The sequence below is a fragment of the Stenella coeruleoalba genome, assembly GCF_951394435.1.
Source record: "Stenella coeruleoalba genome assembly, chromosome: X".
Lineage (NCBI taxonomy): Eukaryota > Metazoa > Chordata > Mammalia > Artiodactyla > Delphinidae > Stenella > Stenella coeruleoalba.
This window is the reverse complement of record NC_137152.1, coordinates 105,640,845-105,657,889: the sequence shown is the minus strand read 5'-3', so window position 1 is coordinate 105,657,889 and position 17,045 is coordinate 105,640,845. Positions and strand designations below refer to the sequence as shown.

The window sequence follows — 17,045 nt, the reverse complement described above, 5'->3', positions numbered from 1 at the left end:
GGGAGATCGTATTAGGTCTTCATTAGTACTGCTGTGACAACTTCTTAACAGAATACATGTAGTACAGATCTTCTTTGACTTCTTTGATGGGGTTACATCCTGATAAACACATCGTAAGTTGAAAATATCCTGAGTTAAAAATGCATTTGGGGGCTTCCCTGGTGGCGCAGTGGTTGAGAGTCCGCCTGCCGATGCAGGGGACGTGGGTTCGTGCCCCGGTCCGGGAAGATCCCACATGCCGCAGAGCGGCTGGGCCCGTGAGCCACGGCTGTTGAGCCTGCGCATCTGGAGCCTGTGCTCCGCAACCAGAGAGGCCACAACAGTGAGAGGCCCACATACCGCAAAAAAAAAAGAAAAATGCATTTAATACACTTAACCTACCAAGCATCATAACTTAGCCTAGCCTATGTTAAACATGCTCAGAACACTTACATTAGCCTGTAGTTGGGCAAAATCATCTAATACAAAGCCTATGTTATAATAACATGTTGAATATCTCATGTAATTTATTGAATACTGTACTGAAAGTGAAAAACAGAATGGTTGTAAGTATATTGATTGCTTACCCTCGTGATCACGTGGCTGACTGGGAGCTGTGGCTTGCTGCCACTGCCCAGTATCAAACCACATATCACTAGCCTGAGAAAAGATCAAAATTCGAAGTATGGTTTCTGCCGAATGCGTATCGCTTTCACAACATCGTAATATGGAAAATCGTAAGTTGAACCATCGAAAGTCTGGGACCATGTGTACTGTGAAAGAGGCAAGTACATTTTAAACAGACAATAATTGGTGGCTACTATTTCAGTTGCAAAGGAATAACTTGAATCTCATAAGTGACTTACCCAAGGTTCCATAGTTAAATAAATGGACAAGTCTTCCGAATCCTAGTCTATCACCTTTTGTACCTTAACCATTGTATTTGGTATCTTTCTGAACTACTTTATGAGATATTAAAAAATCCCAATTGGAGAATTATTTTAACAAGTTATTTGTTTAATAATATATCTGCTTTCTGAAACGGTGGTACTTAATTGACCAGAGTTATCACCTAGGAAAGGATTTAAAGTAAAGTGTTAAGTTTGTTTGGAGGAACTTCTGTTAAAGAACTATTTTGGGAATTGCTAGTAAATATTTTCCATTTTTAAGTGCAAATATTTACCTTGTAGTTAGATTGTGCTTGGTTACAATTAAGTCATATAGCTATTATTGATTTTATATAATACATGGTAAAGCTCAAATGCAGAAATCTGCCTGTTATGCCTCAAATTCTAGGAATAGAATGGTTTGTGTCACTTCAATATCTGTCTCCATAACAAGTCTCTGTCAACAGAAAACTTAGTAGCAAAGTAAAATTCTTAATACATGATTGTCTCTCTCAACTTGTAAGCACAAAACACGCAAGCAGGATCCTTATATTCCCATGATAAAGGTAATATGTATGGGGTTTGGTGCAGAGCGGGACAGGGGTTGAAAAGAAAAGGAAGAGAATTTTGTTTTCTGCAGATGGTTAGTGTGGTATATAGAGTACATCAATCAGGACTATATTTTATACACAGGTGTCTGGTCCTCTTTTTTCCACTGAACTTTATATTAGAAACATTTCTTTGTCATTGGCTGTTTCTGAAAAAATGTTGCATGATAGTCTATTATTTAATTTATTTAACCGTTCCACCATTGTTGGACATACAGGTTTTTAATTTTTGCTATTATAAATAATTCTCCATTAAATATTTTCATTTCCTTAGCATAAAGTCTTGGAAATGGACTATTTAGAATAATTGGATCAAAGGATATGAACTTTTTAAAGCCCTTGATAGATACTCCCAAAATTTTCTTGCAGAAAAGTTGTACCAAAATATAACCTCTACTTTGCTAGTAATATTATCATTATTTTTAAATGTTAACTGTTTATTTAAAACTAACTTTAGATTTTCAGAAAAATTACAAAAATAATCCAGAGAGTTCTCATGTACCCTTTACCTAGTAGATGCTGATTTTGACAGCAAGTAATAAATATCTTTGTGTTTTATAACTTATTAGTAATTGAATCATTAAGGTTATCTTTATAGTATTGACATACAGTTAAATTTACCTTTATAAAACTTTGTAAAACAAAATAATTATAACTTATTACAGGATTTTATAAAGACTTCATCACAAGATGAATCGGATGATTCTTCAGATCTGGTGTTAGACTTGACCCAGGATTCAACACCACTACGCAAACATGGAACAACAGTTTATATAGGTTTGGTTTGGCAGTTTTTATAAATATAATAAAAAGAGACTTGATGAATATATATATACGATGGATTTCTATTTTGAAGCCTGTATCTTCATGCTATGTTTTTCATATATTGTAAAATGGAAGCTAATCATTCCTGAATGTCTTTCTTGGGTGATTTTATATAAAATCGTATTTAATGATAGAATATTTTATTTCTTTTTATTAAGTTGACTAACATATTCTTTGAGCTCATTCTCACTTGGAGCCAGCCATGCACTGAAAAATCTTAATATAATTTCTGTGAGTCAGGGAAGTCCCCTGATACCCTAATACTATGGTTTAAAAAAAAAGTATTAATTACTTGGTAATTAGTATGAGAAAAAATGCATGGTTATAGTTGATTTCTTAATGGGCTAGAGTCTTTCTATCAAAATTAATGTTGTAGATGTGATAAATATGGTTATAGGGTAGTAGTATAAAATGGCAATACTAAAGAAATAAGTGATTTGCACATAGTAACTACTCAGTAAATATCCATTGAAGGAATAATGAAAATTTCCAGTTAAAGAAGAATTATAGTTCTTTGATTGTATACCATAACAAAGTTCTTCATTAACCTGAAATAGTATGCCATGAAGTTTTATCTAGTTGAAAAATTCCCTGTTATCAAAGCAATTATTGTTTCTATGTTAGCAAATTTGATGTATTTCACTAACTGGAGAAAGGTACACAAAAATTTTTGTGAATATTTAAATTGTTTACTCACAAATTAGTATATATTTACAAAACCAAAATAGAAAGAAATTTATAGTAATATGTGCGCCAAAAACATTTTCCCTTGATAATATTTGGTTTGATAATCACTTATCTAGGTGCCACTTATCTAGTGAGTAAAATAACCAAGAACCAAAATAAATAAGATGAAATAGATGTCTGAAGTCTGATTTTATAATGCACACAGTCTTTATTCATAGAAAAAATCTGTGAATTCTTGAAGCTTCCACTCTCCCTCTCTCTCTAAGTTGTCATACTGCAAAGAGTGGAACTTTGCCCTAATGGTAAATAGGTTTATAGTTGATTAGGAAGATATAGGCTTGAGCCTCTATTCTAAATATTTTTGTAGCCTTTATTAAATCACCTAACCTCTTTACACCTCAATTTTCTCATATTATTAAAATAGATATTTTTATTTTTCTCACATAATGCATTCATTTTCTAGACCTGAAATCAGCCATTTAGCTATATAATTTTGATTCTTGCTCTGTTTATCTCAGGGCTTTTTTGAGGCTCAAATGAGATAAGTGAGAAGTGAAAAATTCATTAAAGCATTGAAAGACTTGACAATAAACATTGTTAGCATGATAATTATGAATAGTAATATGGACTATATATTCAGAAGCATGATTAATGGACTCCTGTCTAGGATGATCATAGGATATTGGAGATGGCTGGATTTGAACTTGATTTTAAAGAAGGAGAATGGGATTTTTATTGGCACTGTTGAGGATAGCGAACAGCACAAGCCAAAGGCAACACAGATAAATAAGTTGAAGAATCAGAATTTAAAACTATTGAGCTCAGAGTGATTTTATTTAACTTGGAGATTTATGCATGCTTTAAAAATTATATATAAAACAGCCTATTAGATAACTAGTTGCCTAGTCCAAAATACCAGCACTCATTGGTTGTTCAGTGAACCTAAGCAACTGAGAAGAATGTTAGTGTGATTACACAGAAATCAGTCCTAAGTGTCTGCAATATAGCTGTCAGTAATCATGTGCTTGAAGATGGAAAAAAATCATTTCTGTGTTATCTCAAAGAATGAAACGCAGATTTGACAGAGGAGCCCACTGGTGTAATACTCTTATTTTCCTGGCATATACCTATTCTGCTTCTCCTATTAGTATACAGTTGGGAGCATTAAAACATGTGCAGTTTTAGAATCTTTATCACAAAGTACAATTGTGTGTTATTTTCAAAAGGGACTTTTTCTGGGTCTGGTTATAGCCTAAATAGCCCCACTTCTCTTGCAAATACCCTGAATTGCATAATTCTTTAGCCTTTAAGTGATGGTTTTCAAACTCAAAACTATTTTCAGCAATGAAATCTCTATTCAAACAGAATTTTATGTAAAAGTCTCATTTTTTTTTTAAAGTAAAATGAGAATTTCTCTGTCTGACATGCCCACTGAATTCCCTAAAACAGAACCATTAGGCTCAGGGGAACATAGTTTGAAAGCCATCATACTAACTCCAAACCTTTTCATATGAATAAGTGAGGTATTGTCATTCAAGATATTTAAGATTAGTTGTTTCTACTTTGCATGTAGGAATTAAATAGATAATTTAAACTACCCATCAGGTTGTTAAGTGGGAAAAGAACCAACTTGGTTTTCCATTAGATATCTTAGGACTTTTTTTCAAGTATCTTAAGGAGTTTCTCTAAGTTTTTAGATTAGAATATAAATTGTTTTTGTTTACAAGCTCAAATGCATTGAAGCATCTGAAGAGAAATTCATTTTTTGGAACTGAGCTTTTAGAGTATTCTCTCTTCTGCCTTTTTTTTGGTGGGGGGGTGGCTTGGGTTTTTTTGGTCCAACTTCTTTCATGATACCTATTTATATATTAATTTGAAAGCATCTTTAGAATTTTCTTGCATAAAAAGTTTATTTCATGAATTGTTCAAACTGTGTTGTCCATAATGGTTATTTGTGCGGTTTCTTTCTACCTATTGATCATATAAATTTTGGTCATTCTTTATTGTCAGTTGTATGATATGGTAATTCAATTATATTACCTTTATCTCCAAAGTATTCTTACTGAATTTTAAATGTAAGGCCATTTTAGTAGCATTTGTAAACAATATTCTATACTAAAGCAATTTCAAATATCTTTCCCACTATTTTAATCATTGTAGATCTAGAAGAGTCTCCGCCTATAATAATGGAATATTGTTCTCTTTCTCAACAAAACGTTGTTAGTCCAAAAAAGCCAAAGATCACCGAAGGAGTTTCTGACATAAGTCCTTGTGCTTCATTGTCTTTAATGAACACTCCTTCAGTGACATCCTCCCCTGTCTTGCTATCGAAAGGTAAATATGAATCTGGTGTATAAAAAAGAAATGGTATTATTTATACATAAATTTCAGAAATTGTGATGAAGTTTAAAACTGTTATTACTGGTTGGGTTTAAGGTTAAAAAAGGAGAATTTGACTCATAAAACTCCTTAATTTATTTTAGGTACAAATACCTCACCAACTCTCCATAAAACTGCAACACCTCTTGTAAGATCTTGTCCAAAGTGCAATGTTCAGTTCAATCTTTTGGATCCTTTGAAATTTCACATGAAGGTAAAACTTTTTCAAAATTTGATTTTTAAAAATATTCACAAGTCTCTGAAAATATTAATATATTAAGGATTGATATATAGTAAATGCTAGTTTATCCAGATATTTAGATAAGAAATCTTCTCATTGGTATTTTCATATAACTTAAGTAAAAATTGATACTCATAATGATTAACTTTATAAGAGATTTTAAAATCCTTCCCAATCATTAAATTATTAAAATTAAGTTTACAAACACTACATATTATATTTTAATTTTTAATGAAATAATATATTAATCAGGATATTTTATTGACTAGGTCATGCCATTCTTCAAACTTCTTGTAAAGCAGGCATTTTATTAGGTGCTTAATCTTTCATGTAACTTAATTTCTTTTTTTATGTTATTTTTTGTCCATGGTGATATATGCATGTCACATTACTCAATGAAAATCTTAGCCTTGCATTTTAATTTTTAGCACTTAGACATAAACTCCTAATGGTGGAGCATTTCATATGAAATGATAGTTTTAACTCAATCCAGAATATAGTATGTGTAGTTGTTATAAATTAATTCTAGATTTATATTGGTGTAAGAAGCTCTTGTAATTAGGTTTTAGGTAATTTTCAAAGTACTAATGAAAATATTTTAAAATATTTTAGTAGATACTACAGTGTCCTTTGTGTCTGTGGAAAGATAGTCCATATTCTTTTTGTATGCCTAGTATAAATGGCAGGAAGGGGGGAAGGAGGCAAGAAAAAAGGTAGTGTAGGATATATGCAGAAAAGAAGGGATGAGAAGAATACAAGGTAAAGAAAACTATTTAGTAAAAGTTATTGCTCACTATTTCAAAGATTGGCAATTTTTTCATTGAAATTCAGCATTTTACAAAAAAATGTAGAAAGAAAAGGAGCATCCTGGAATTCCAATTACAGTCTCTTTATTCTTGGGCAAAACTGTATTTGATCTATCACTATTTCCGTCTCCCTGAGTGTGACTTCTGTTAACTGGACTTTGGGCTTTGGTTTTAAAAGTAAGAAGTAACTTCTACAATGCTTTCAGGTTTCCTATTTATGTAATATTGTGTAGAGATACACAATCAAGTGATGTTTTTATGTTTTGCATCATAGATAGAGAAAAGAAAGGAATGAGTTTGTTAGTTATCTTTAGTTTATTTAATTTTGGGGTAATTATAGTCACATGATTCAAAAAGTATAAGAAGGAATACAGTGAAAAAATCTCACCCCGACTCCTGTTTGCCTAGTTTTCAATACAACTCACAAAGGAATCATTTTTTATTAACTTGTTTTGTATCCTCTTTGATTTTCTTCCTGCGTATACCAGCACACATGAATGTTCTTATTTTCCATCTATTAATATACACAAATCATAGTATGTTATATATACTTCTGCACCTGGAGAAAGTGACAGACTTTTTCTAAAATGTAGCTTTTATTTATTCTTTGTGATTAAAACTATGTGAGACTGTCTTTCCACATGAGCTGGCCCTAGTTATAAACACAGAATCATTTTTTGGTGTCTAATTTTTTAAAGAAATATAAATAAGGCTTATATATTTTTTTCTCTTTCAGCGTTGTTGTCCAGACATGGTAAATGCATTTTTGGGAATGATTAAAGTGGAACTTTCCAGTACTGAAGATAAAAATGAGACTGGTGCAGAGAAAGGAAAATTGATTATGTTAGTTAGTGACTTTTACTATGGAAGACATGAAGGAGCTGTTGATGAGGAAGAGAAGACTTATACAACATTTAAATGCTTCAGTTGCTTGAAAGTTCTTAAAAATAATCTTAGGTATGTAAATACTTATTTCTATTTGAAAATTGGGATGCTACAGATGTAAATATTGTATTTCTTTTTCTGTGCCATCCTAGATAAGCAATTTTAACTTTCTACTAAGAATAAAGGCAGATTTTCATGTTGAAAAGCTTTTATCTTTTCTTGTATTTTTAGGAGTTTGACACTTGGATCCACTTTAGTTGTATTTCTTTCAGATAGCTTAAGAAAGGACAAAATTTATTTTAAGCTAGGGGAAAATCGTTCTTTTCTCTGTATTTATCATTGAACTAGGAATTTCCGTGAGATATTTTTATTAAAATTTTAACTGCTTCTGAATCTTATTTTTCCTATCACAAGAAGAACCACTTTATCCAATTCTACCTCCTCCATGTTTGTTTTATTTAATGTTCTCTTTTACAGTTCATATTTATAATTTTAGTACATTTTCCTTACAGAAGAAGTGATTTTTTTGGATCATCTAGAGAAGTACCAGTTCTTTTTTTTTTTAATTTATTATTTATTTTTGGCTGTGTTGGGTTTTTGTTGCTGCACGCGGGCTTTCTCTAGTTGCGGCGAGCAGGGTCTACTCTTCGTTGCGGTGCACGGGCTTCTCATTGCGGTGGCTTCTCTTGTTGCAGAGCACTGGCTCTAGGCACGCGGGCTTCAGTGGTTGTGGCACGTGGGCTCTGTAGTTGTGGCTCGCGGGCTCTAGAGCGCAGGCTCAGTAGTTGGGGCACACGGGCTTAGTTGCTCTGTGGCATATGGGATCTTCCTGGACCAGGGCTCGAACCCGTGTCCCCTGCATTGACAGGCAGATTCTTAACCACTGCGCCACCAGGGAAGCCCAGAAGTACCAGTTCTGTGCAACATGTCTGCTTTGATTTTATAATTTAACAGATTTTCAAAGTAGAGATTCAATTCTCAATGGAATTCTGAGGAGTTATACATGTATGCTTCAAATTTTAGGAGCTTATACTTTGCAGTCTTTGAGTTATATGGCATATTACATATCTATCATCCTAAGTGAAATATAACAAGAACAAAGTAACGGGATATATTGATTGGTATTTTTTAATTGGCTATATAGCCTGACATTGCTTTTCCAATATTTTATTATAAAAAATTTCAAATAGTCAGCAAAGTTGAGAAAATTTTACAGTGAACATCTCTATATATTTACCACCTCAATTCCAGCATTAATATTTTACTCTACTTGCATTACTACATATCTATTTATCCATAGATCCATCTGAGTTTTTTATACTTTCCAGAGTAAATTGCAGACATCAATGCACTTCCCTTAGGTCAGATACATATATGCATATGTATGTCTGTACCTATATTGTGACACATAACACGCTTATAAACTTTTAAAAATATTTACCCTTGAAAACCATCATTTATAACTAGCATTCTTAAACATTCTATAGGTAGGTCATTTCTAAGCTCAGCATTTATTTTTCCTGGTGAATTCTTGGGTCCAAAATGAAGTACATAGAAAAACACTGAAATACTCTGTAATATAAGCCTAAAACACTTGTGAATGCTACATTTATGGTAGCGTTTTATAGTTTTCAAAGACCTTTCACTTATATTATTCATATGAGTTTTCACACTTCATTACCTCCTTTTATCAAGCCCTACCAGCCATCAATTGCTAATGGTCCCAGTAGCTTAACAGAAGAGAAATTGTTATTTGCTATGTAACACTGAAACAATGTTACGATAAAACTCTGTGACTCAGGACTTCCCTGGTGGCGCAGTGGTTGAGAGTCCGTCTGCCGATGCAGGGGACACAGGTTCGTGCCCCGGTCCAGGAGGATCCCACATGCCGCGGAGCGGCTGGGCCCGTGAGCCACGGCCGTTGAGCCTGTGCATCCGGAGCCTGTGCTCCACAACGGGAGAGGCCACAACAGTGTGAGGCCCGCGTACCGCAAAAAAAAACACAAAAAACTCTGTGACTCATAAAAACAGAGTAGAACAGTGGTTACCAGGGATGGGGGAATTGGGGATATGTTATTTAGGGGCACAAACTTGGAACTTTTTATAGATAAATAAGTCCTGGAGATCTAATGCACAGCATAATGGTTATAGACAACAATACTGTGTTATAAACTTCGAAGTTGCTAAGAGACTAGATCTTAATTATTCCTACCATAAAAAAAGAAATTATAATTATCTGATGTGATAAAGGTGGTGGTTTTAAGGGATGGTAGACCCTAATAGCTCAAGATTTCTCCTCTCAGCCCTGTCAACATATTGTAGTATATTTTTTCCTACATCGAGTGTCACCAAAACCAGTTAGGGTTATTTTATTCTGAGAATAGCCTTGTGAGGGGTTTCCTTTTTTCCACATCTCCATCTACTGGTTTAAGAGGTGTGAGCTGCTGATGGGGGCAGGGTAATAACTGAGAGATAGGTAGTTAACAGATTATTTTATACAAATACATTTTACTAAAGTTGTGAGCTGAAAGGTTAATGGCTCATGACCTTTATATGTAAATATTTAGGCAAGACTAGGATTTTTAAATAGATTTTAATAGAGATGATATTAAAATGAAAGGGGGAAAAAGATATTTCAAAGTGTACCATAAGCAGCTCTAAAGATAAGTGGTGTTTTGGAGGTGTGAAGAGATAAATGTTAAAACCTCTGTAATAAGTGCTGCCTAGGTTGCTGACATTATTACTTCATTTCAAGATTATTTCCTTTAGGGACTCATAGTGACTAGCTATTAATATTTGACCCAGACTTGAGATTGTAATTTTGATTAAATAACTTTACTTTGAAATTCAGTAAAACATTTCAGTAAGCCGTTTGAAATAGATATGCCTGTTTATATTGTACTCTCTGCCATTAAAGGTCATAGTTCCTTCTCATAAGAAGCCTTTTAGGGAATCTGACATAGCAGAATGTAGAACTGAAAAATGGACTGTGCTACAAAGGGCACAGTCTGTGAGTTAAAATGAACTGTTTGTGCTAACGGTAAACCTGTATCATTAAATAAAAGATTCTTGTAATTATAGGTATTAAAATTGCTATTACATGCATGTAGAAACCAAGACACAAATAAAAATACTAACAATTTGTCTTTTAAGCAGCTGAAAGCTATTGTATATCACAAGGCCGTCAAAAGATTTCTCTCATGATTCTGTAGCTGCTCTTGGTGGTAGAGTTTCCTTTAAGTATTTTATTTTAAAATGTAAATAGTATTTCATGTATGGAAAAGAAGCCTGCTGTTTTTCTTTACAAAAAAATTTTAATCTGAGATAATGGTGAGGAAGCAAATTAGCAGTATTTCGTATTAACTATATTAATGGATTATTTTAAAACAAAGATGCAAAGAAGAATGTTCACTGATGCACTTAATGAAAGTGATCATTTGAATTGCACACTTTTCCAGAGGACTATATGGCTTTAGAGGTGTTACTTTGAGTAATACAACTGCATTTTTAACATTTAGGTTCAAGTACTTATTTGTGAGATTTGTCTTTGGTTATAAATTTAAGTATTTGAACCTGTTCACAATCATTTATAGGTTTATGAACCACATGAAACATCATTTGGAACTTGAGAAGCAGAACACTGAGAGCTGGGAAAACCACACCACCTGCCAGCACTGCTACCGTCAGTATCCCACACCATTCCAGCTGCAGTGTCACATTGAGAGCACACACACTCCCCATGAGTTTTCTAGTAAGTCACAATTTTATTAAAATCCTGAACATTAATGATTTTGATTATCTAACCTATGAGGAATCCTTAAGAATTCTGATGGAAAAATAAGAATAAGAAATAGATTTTGTAATTTGGGGGCAAAGTTGAAAGCATATTTTAACTTGTATAAACTTTTCAATAAAATTACTTACTAAAATTGAAGTCCCTCTTGTAAATTGAAACTTCCTTGGCATAACTTACGCATTGTATGTAGGAAGTAAATTACAAAACTCAGATTCCCTGGTTTGCAAATATAAAATTAATGGTCTTCATTTACACTCTAATAAGAAAAGTAACTGCAGTGATAGTTAAAATCACAGAGTCTGGAGTTAGCTTGGATTCAAATCCCAGCTCTGCCTCTTAATACAGCTGTGAGATGTCAGTCAACTTAATTAATCTTTCTGTGCCTCAGGTTCCTCATCTGAAAAAATGGGGATAAAAATTAACAGTACAGCTCTCAGTGATGGTATGAGAATGAAACAAGCTAATACTAAGTAAAGTCCTTAGAACAGCGTTACAAAGTTAACCACACTAGAATTGTTGGAACCACCATCACCACTATTATTATTATTACTTGTTGCTGCTGTTGTTATGGATGTGCAAACTGAATCTTTGATTTATACATCCTTAAAATGATGTAATGTGTTTTTTTCCACTTTCAGCTATTTGTAAAATCTGTGAATTATCATTTGAAACAGAACATACTCTTTTACAACATATGAAGGACACTCATAAACCCGGTGAAATGCCATATGTTTGCCAGGTACACACACATTTTATTGTGTATTTAGGTGTTTAATTTTCACATGCCATGAAATAGTATTGTTATTTTTTTTTAAAATAAAAATGAATTACTAAAATGAAGACCCTCTTCAATAGTTGAAACTCTTGGTTTAACTCATGTATGTGTGGGTGGTGGGTTGGATTTGACCTGTGGGCCATAGTTTGCTGACCCCTCTGCTAGACAAACAAAAAGCCCTGCTGGAGAAAGACAAACATATTGACTTTCTTACCCTGTAGGGAAGAATATAGACGTGTTAGAGAAATCGGAAATACTGTTAGTTACGGGGAACTCAACTAAAGGCTTTGGGGCCAGTATTTTTCCAGAATTTCAAGTGGTCCCCAGTAAGATAGCAAGATAAAGATAAATTGCCTCTGTTACAGCCTGGATGCTATTTAAAATCCAAAGAAGAGGATCCTCATTTGATGTAACAGGAAAAACTTTATCGGTCAAGAGGTGTCAGACTTTGAAAATTCAAGTCAGGATGGGGATGGGGGGTAGTAGATCTGAAAAGAAGGGAATCTACTGATGTTTAGGAATATCCCTAAACTTTGAAAGACAACTTTTCTGCTTCAGAGATTATCTGTATTACTTGCAGTATCAGGATCCTTGGTTGTATAGGCAGCAGAGCTGAATTAGTACTACATCATGTTACTCTAAACAAATGACTTATTGTGGCTACTTTGATATAATTGCGTATCGGTTACAAATTTTCAAGTTAAATTAAATCTTCTTTATATTTCTAGGTTTGCCAGTTTAGATCATCAACATTTTCTGATGTAGAAACTCATTTTAGAGCATCCCATGAAAATACTAAGAACTTGCTATGTCCATTTTGCCTCAAAGTTAGTAGAATGGCAACCCCCTACATGAATCATTACATGAAGCATCAGGTGAGGTTTAGCAGTTCTTATTTGTTCATTTTGTCTTAGTGAAAAGGTTATATATATAAACTTAGAACATTGGTTAGATTTGTTCTAGAAGGAAAGCAAAGTTGTTCCAAATGACACCATTAATTCATAATTTATGCTGAAATACTTGTGAAACTTCCACTTCTTCTCCTTGTCTGCTTCCTGGTGATGATGAGGCTCATGGATAGTGAAAATTCTGAAAGGTAGGTACAAATAGGAGCCTAGTGTGGAGGGGAAGAGGAAAGATGAGTGGAATATTTATATTGGACATTTCAAGGGTTTAAGAGTGGTGAGAATGGGAATGATTTTAAAGAGCAGGGAAAAGGATAAGCTTGAACTAAGGAAGATAAGATTGAGGATTCACAATCTTCTGTTTTCCTCTTTCTCTTCAAACTTTATCTCCACTTTCTAGTCCACCTTCCCCCCCCACCCCTGCGCTCCACGGCTTGTGGATCCCAGTTCCCTGACCAGGGATCAAACCAGAGGCCCCTGTAGTGGAAGCGCAGAGTCCTAACCAGTGGCCCTCCAGGGAATTCCCTAGCCCACTTTTTATTATGAGAAGACATGTGGTTGTCATCAGTGATCCAGGATGGTCTCTTGTAGCAGACAGTGACAAAGTAAACAGCAATGACACATTTCTAGATATGTGAACTATGCCAAAGAACAGTGTTTAGGTTATAACTTGTTTCTTAGATGACTTTTACCAGTTCTGCTTTTGTAATTTCTGGAATATCAGTACTAGTGCTTGCACCTTTCCCTTGAATTTTCATTTTATGCTTGCTGGTTCTTTTCCTGACACAATTAGACCATCCTTTATTTGGGCTGAAAACTTGATAACAGTGAGCCTATTCTTGAGTGCTTGAAAGAGCAGTCATACATTTGCCAAAATCAGAAGTCAATGAATTTACTGAATCTGATTATGTAATGAGGTTTTGCCTCCTCACTGATCAGCTCATTACATTTCCTTATTATTGAATGCGTTATCATGGCCATTTTATTCAGCACTTGTGCTAACATTGCTTTCAGTTCCAGTCATTAGATAATCATGAAATCAACTTATAGTTGTTAATTGGAAAAAATCATAAATATAGAATATCCAGATGCATTCAAGATCACCTGTGTTATGGCAACATGCTTATTTTTTTATCCTGGTATGTCACCTCACTGTTAAACTCTGGCAAAATCTTTCTATTCTAGAGTTTCCCCCATGTTCCATCAGACGTCAAATAGATGTTCTACTCTAAAATTGTTCCTGGAAAAAGAAATTCAGTAAATGGCTGCACTTACAAAATGAATAGTTTTTTGTTTATTTTTTGATAGGATTTTTCAGAGCTTTTAACATGCTAAAAAATGCTTTAAAGATCATAAATCTCCAAGCAAGTGATATTGTATATGTTGTTCCCAAAACTTATTTGACCATTGAATCCTTTATTTGCACAACACATACTAACATTTCTTTAGGAATGTTTTTGAAACACTGATCTTGGTACTCTGTATTTCATCCTTTGACCTTTGATTTTGAAAGAAAGAATGAGATATAAAGCAGTAGCTCTATTTTATTATGAAGCTTTTAACGTAATTCTTTCTCTTGTGCTTTACTAAGCTCCAGAGTGAGGTGTAGATGTGGAGGGAGTAATAGATGCTTAGAAAGGTAAGAAAGAGATGGATGGGCTTGCTATGTGGACTGTGTCTCCTAAATGGTTTAACCTGATCTGTAGTCACTCTTCATACCGTGAGTTGTATGTCTTAACTTGCCACATATATAGGAAAGCGTTAACCCAGCAGGTCTGAGTTGCTCAAATATGCACGTTTTCAGAAGAGTCTACTTGCATAACTAGCCCTTGGCTAACTCTGGAAACTGAGCCTTTGTTATTAATTGATGAGTGTTTTACACGCCTGGAACCTTGAGCCATGTGGTACCAGCTTTTCTAGGTCTTGTGCAAAAATATGTTTATGGTGAATGCCTGCTTTTCTTCTGGAGTCTGAAGGTTTGGTGACTGAACCCCATGAAAAACCTGGGCTCTAAGACTCAAAGAGAGCTTCCCTGGAAAACCAAATAAAACAACACAAAACAAAACCAAAAAACTTCATACCTGTTGCTGCAGTTAGTTGCTGGGGGATTGATGAGCATGTCCTATGCAACTCCACTGGGAGAGGGCACTTGGAAACTGGTGCCAGTATCCTCCAGACTTCACCCAATGCACTTTTTTCCTTTATTAATCCTGTTCTGTATCCTGTCACTGTAATAAATCAGAGCTGTGAGTATAACAGCTTTTAAGCCCTATAAGTCCTTCTATTGAATCATCAAACCGGAGAGTAGTCTTGGGACTACTGACACACCATGGGTGCCCAGTTTTTTTGTAAGTTTGGAGTACCTAAGAGGTAGGCAGTCAGCAATCAATAGAGGAAGACTCTCAGTTTGAATATAATTGTTCACAAAAGACTCAAAAACCATAGCTGAGCAAGATTATAAGCTTGTAATTGAGATGATATTAGGGCAATTTTAGACCATAAGAATTGTTGAGTCTGTGGCTCATTTTATTCTTTTTAAAGACTTTGGTTGTAACCTTTTCCTTAAAAGAATAGATTATTATGTATTGAGTGATTTCAGAGCTAACAGGACAGTTTGTACAACTTTTAAGAAAGGATGAAGGATTTCAGATGTGTTACATAGCCTCATTAGATCTTTATAGTAATAACAAGCAGTTAACATATACTAATCACTTGCTGTACGACAGCCACTAGTGCTTTTACTTGCATTATCTTGTCTGATCCTTACAACCACTCTACAAAGCAGGTATGCGATCATTTCCATTTCATAGATAAGGAAACAAAGCTTTATAGAAAGTAAGTTACCTTGCCGAGTGTCACATTCGCTGATAGTTGGCAGAGCCAAAAATTGACCTAGGGCCCAAGCTTTTACCTCAGAGTCATTCTTCACTGACATTAGGTCTAAAGGCAGATATTACAGAGAGTCAGAATTAGCCTTGAAAACCTTCAAATCGCCCAAAAGATATAGTATCCTTGTCAAAAAGTTCAACACAATTTTTGTCTCTATCCTTGGAATAGGTCACCATTTTTTTGGTTGAACATCATGTTATTTTAAAAACGTACTGTATTATTCTCAGCACATCACAGGTATACATGGATAAGAGAGATATGAAAGACTTGAGTCCATCTAAGGGAATAGTAGGTTAATGTCCCCATCTCAGGGCTCTGGGCAAATGCTCATTGAATGGAATGGCAGACATTTTGAACTAGTTTAATTGTGCTTGCTTCTCATGTGCACTCTCTGTCAGTCTCTTGCTGCCTGCCTTACTGGTTATTAAACAGATACTTATTTACTGTTTAATATATACCAGGGACTGTTTTACAGAAGTGAGCAAAACAAAGTTTGTGCTCTCTGGAATTTGCATTATAGTGGCAGGTGGGAGAGAGAATGAGAATATGTATTATGTCTGAATGTATCTGTATGCCAGCTGGTAATAAGTACCATAGGGAGGAAATACATGAGGATAGGGAATGCCAGGGCTTAGGAGGTGAAAGAGTAGCTTCTGTTTTTTTATGTGGGGGGGTCAAAGAAGTCTCTCCAGAGGAAATAAGGGATTAAGCCATGTGGCTATCTGGGAGTGAATGTTCCAGGCAGAGGGAACAGTAAGTAGGCAGTGAGGTGAGCATATATCTAGATGTTCAAGAAGCAACAAGGAGGCCAGTGTGGCTGGAGCATGGTAAACAAGTGGGAGAAAGAGTAGTAGGAGATGAGGTTGTAGCAACAGAATGCGGGGAAGATAGTATATGGCCTTGTAAGCCAGAGTCAGGATTTTGGAGGGTTATGGGAAGCCATTGGAGTGTTTAGGCATGTGAGAGATTATTCTGGCTGCTATGGAGAGAATAGACTGTTGGGAGGAAAGAGTGGAAACAAGAAGGTAGGAGGCTATTGTGAGAGAGTGCGGGTGAGTGACTTGGACTCATCCGGTGGCAGTGGTCGGAGGTGATGACAAGTGGAAAGATTATGCTTTTGAAGGTAGAGCTGAAAGGTTTTATCAGTGGGGTGTGAGAGAAAGAGTTAAGAGTGACCAAATTCCTTCATCCTGAGCAGCTGCAAGAATGATGTTCCCATATATTGAGATATTGGGAAGACTATGGAAGGAACAGATTTTTTTTAAGGGTGGATGGGGGAAAATCTAGAGTTTAATTTTGTCCATGTTGATTTGAAGTGCATGTTAGATATCAAATAATGATGTTGAGTAGGCAGTTGGATGAATACTATTTAAAGTCATGAAA

General features: G+C 34.8%; 1 protein-coding gene across 4 annotated transcripts in view; it reads left to right on the top strand.

Moving 5' to 3' along the window:
- Positions 1-17,045, top strand: part of ZNF280C (zinc finger protein 280C) — a 74,668-nt gene that overhangs the window by 40,334 nt on the left and 17,289 nt on the right. For all 4 annotated transcript variants that reach the window (XM_079910862.1, XM_079910864.1, XM_079910863.1 and 1 more), the window contains 7 exons: positions 2,140-2,251; positions 5,147-5,320; positions 5,470-5,579; positions 7,149-7,369; positions 10,891-11,048; positions 11,732-11,832; positions 12,597-12,743. In XM_079910862.1, the coding sequence (XP_079766988.1) occupies positions 2,140-2,251; positions 5,147-5,320; positions 5,470-5,579; positions 7,149-7,369; positions 10,891-11,048; positions 11,732-11,832; positions 12,597-12,743 (1,023 nt within the window). The remainder of the gene's footprint in view (positions 1-2,139; positions 2,252-5,146; positions 5,321-5,469; positions 5,580-7,148; positions 7,370-10,890; positions 11,049-11,731; positions 11,833-12,596; positions 12,744-17,045) is intronic.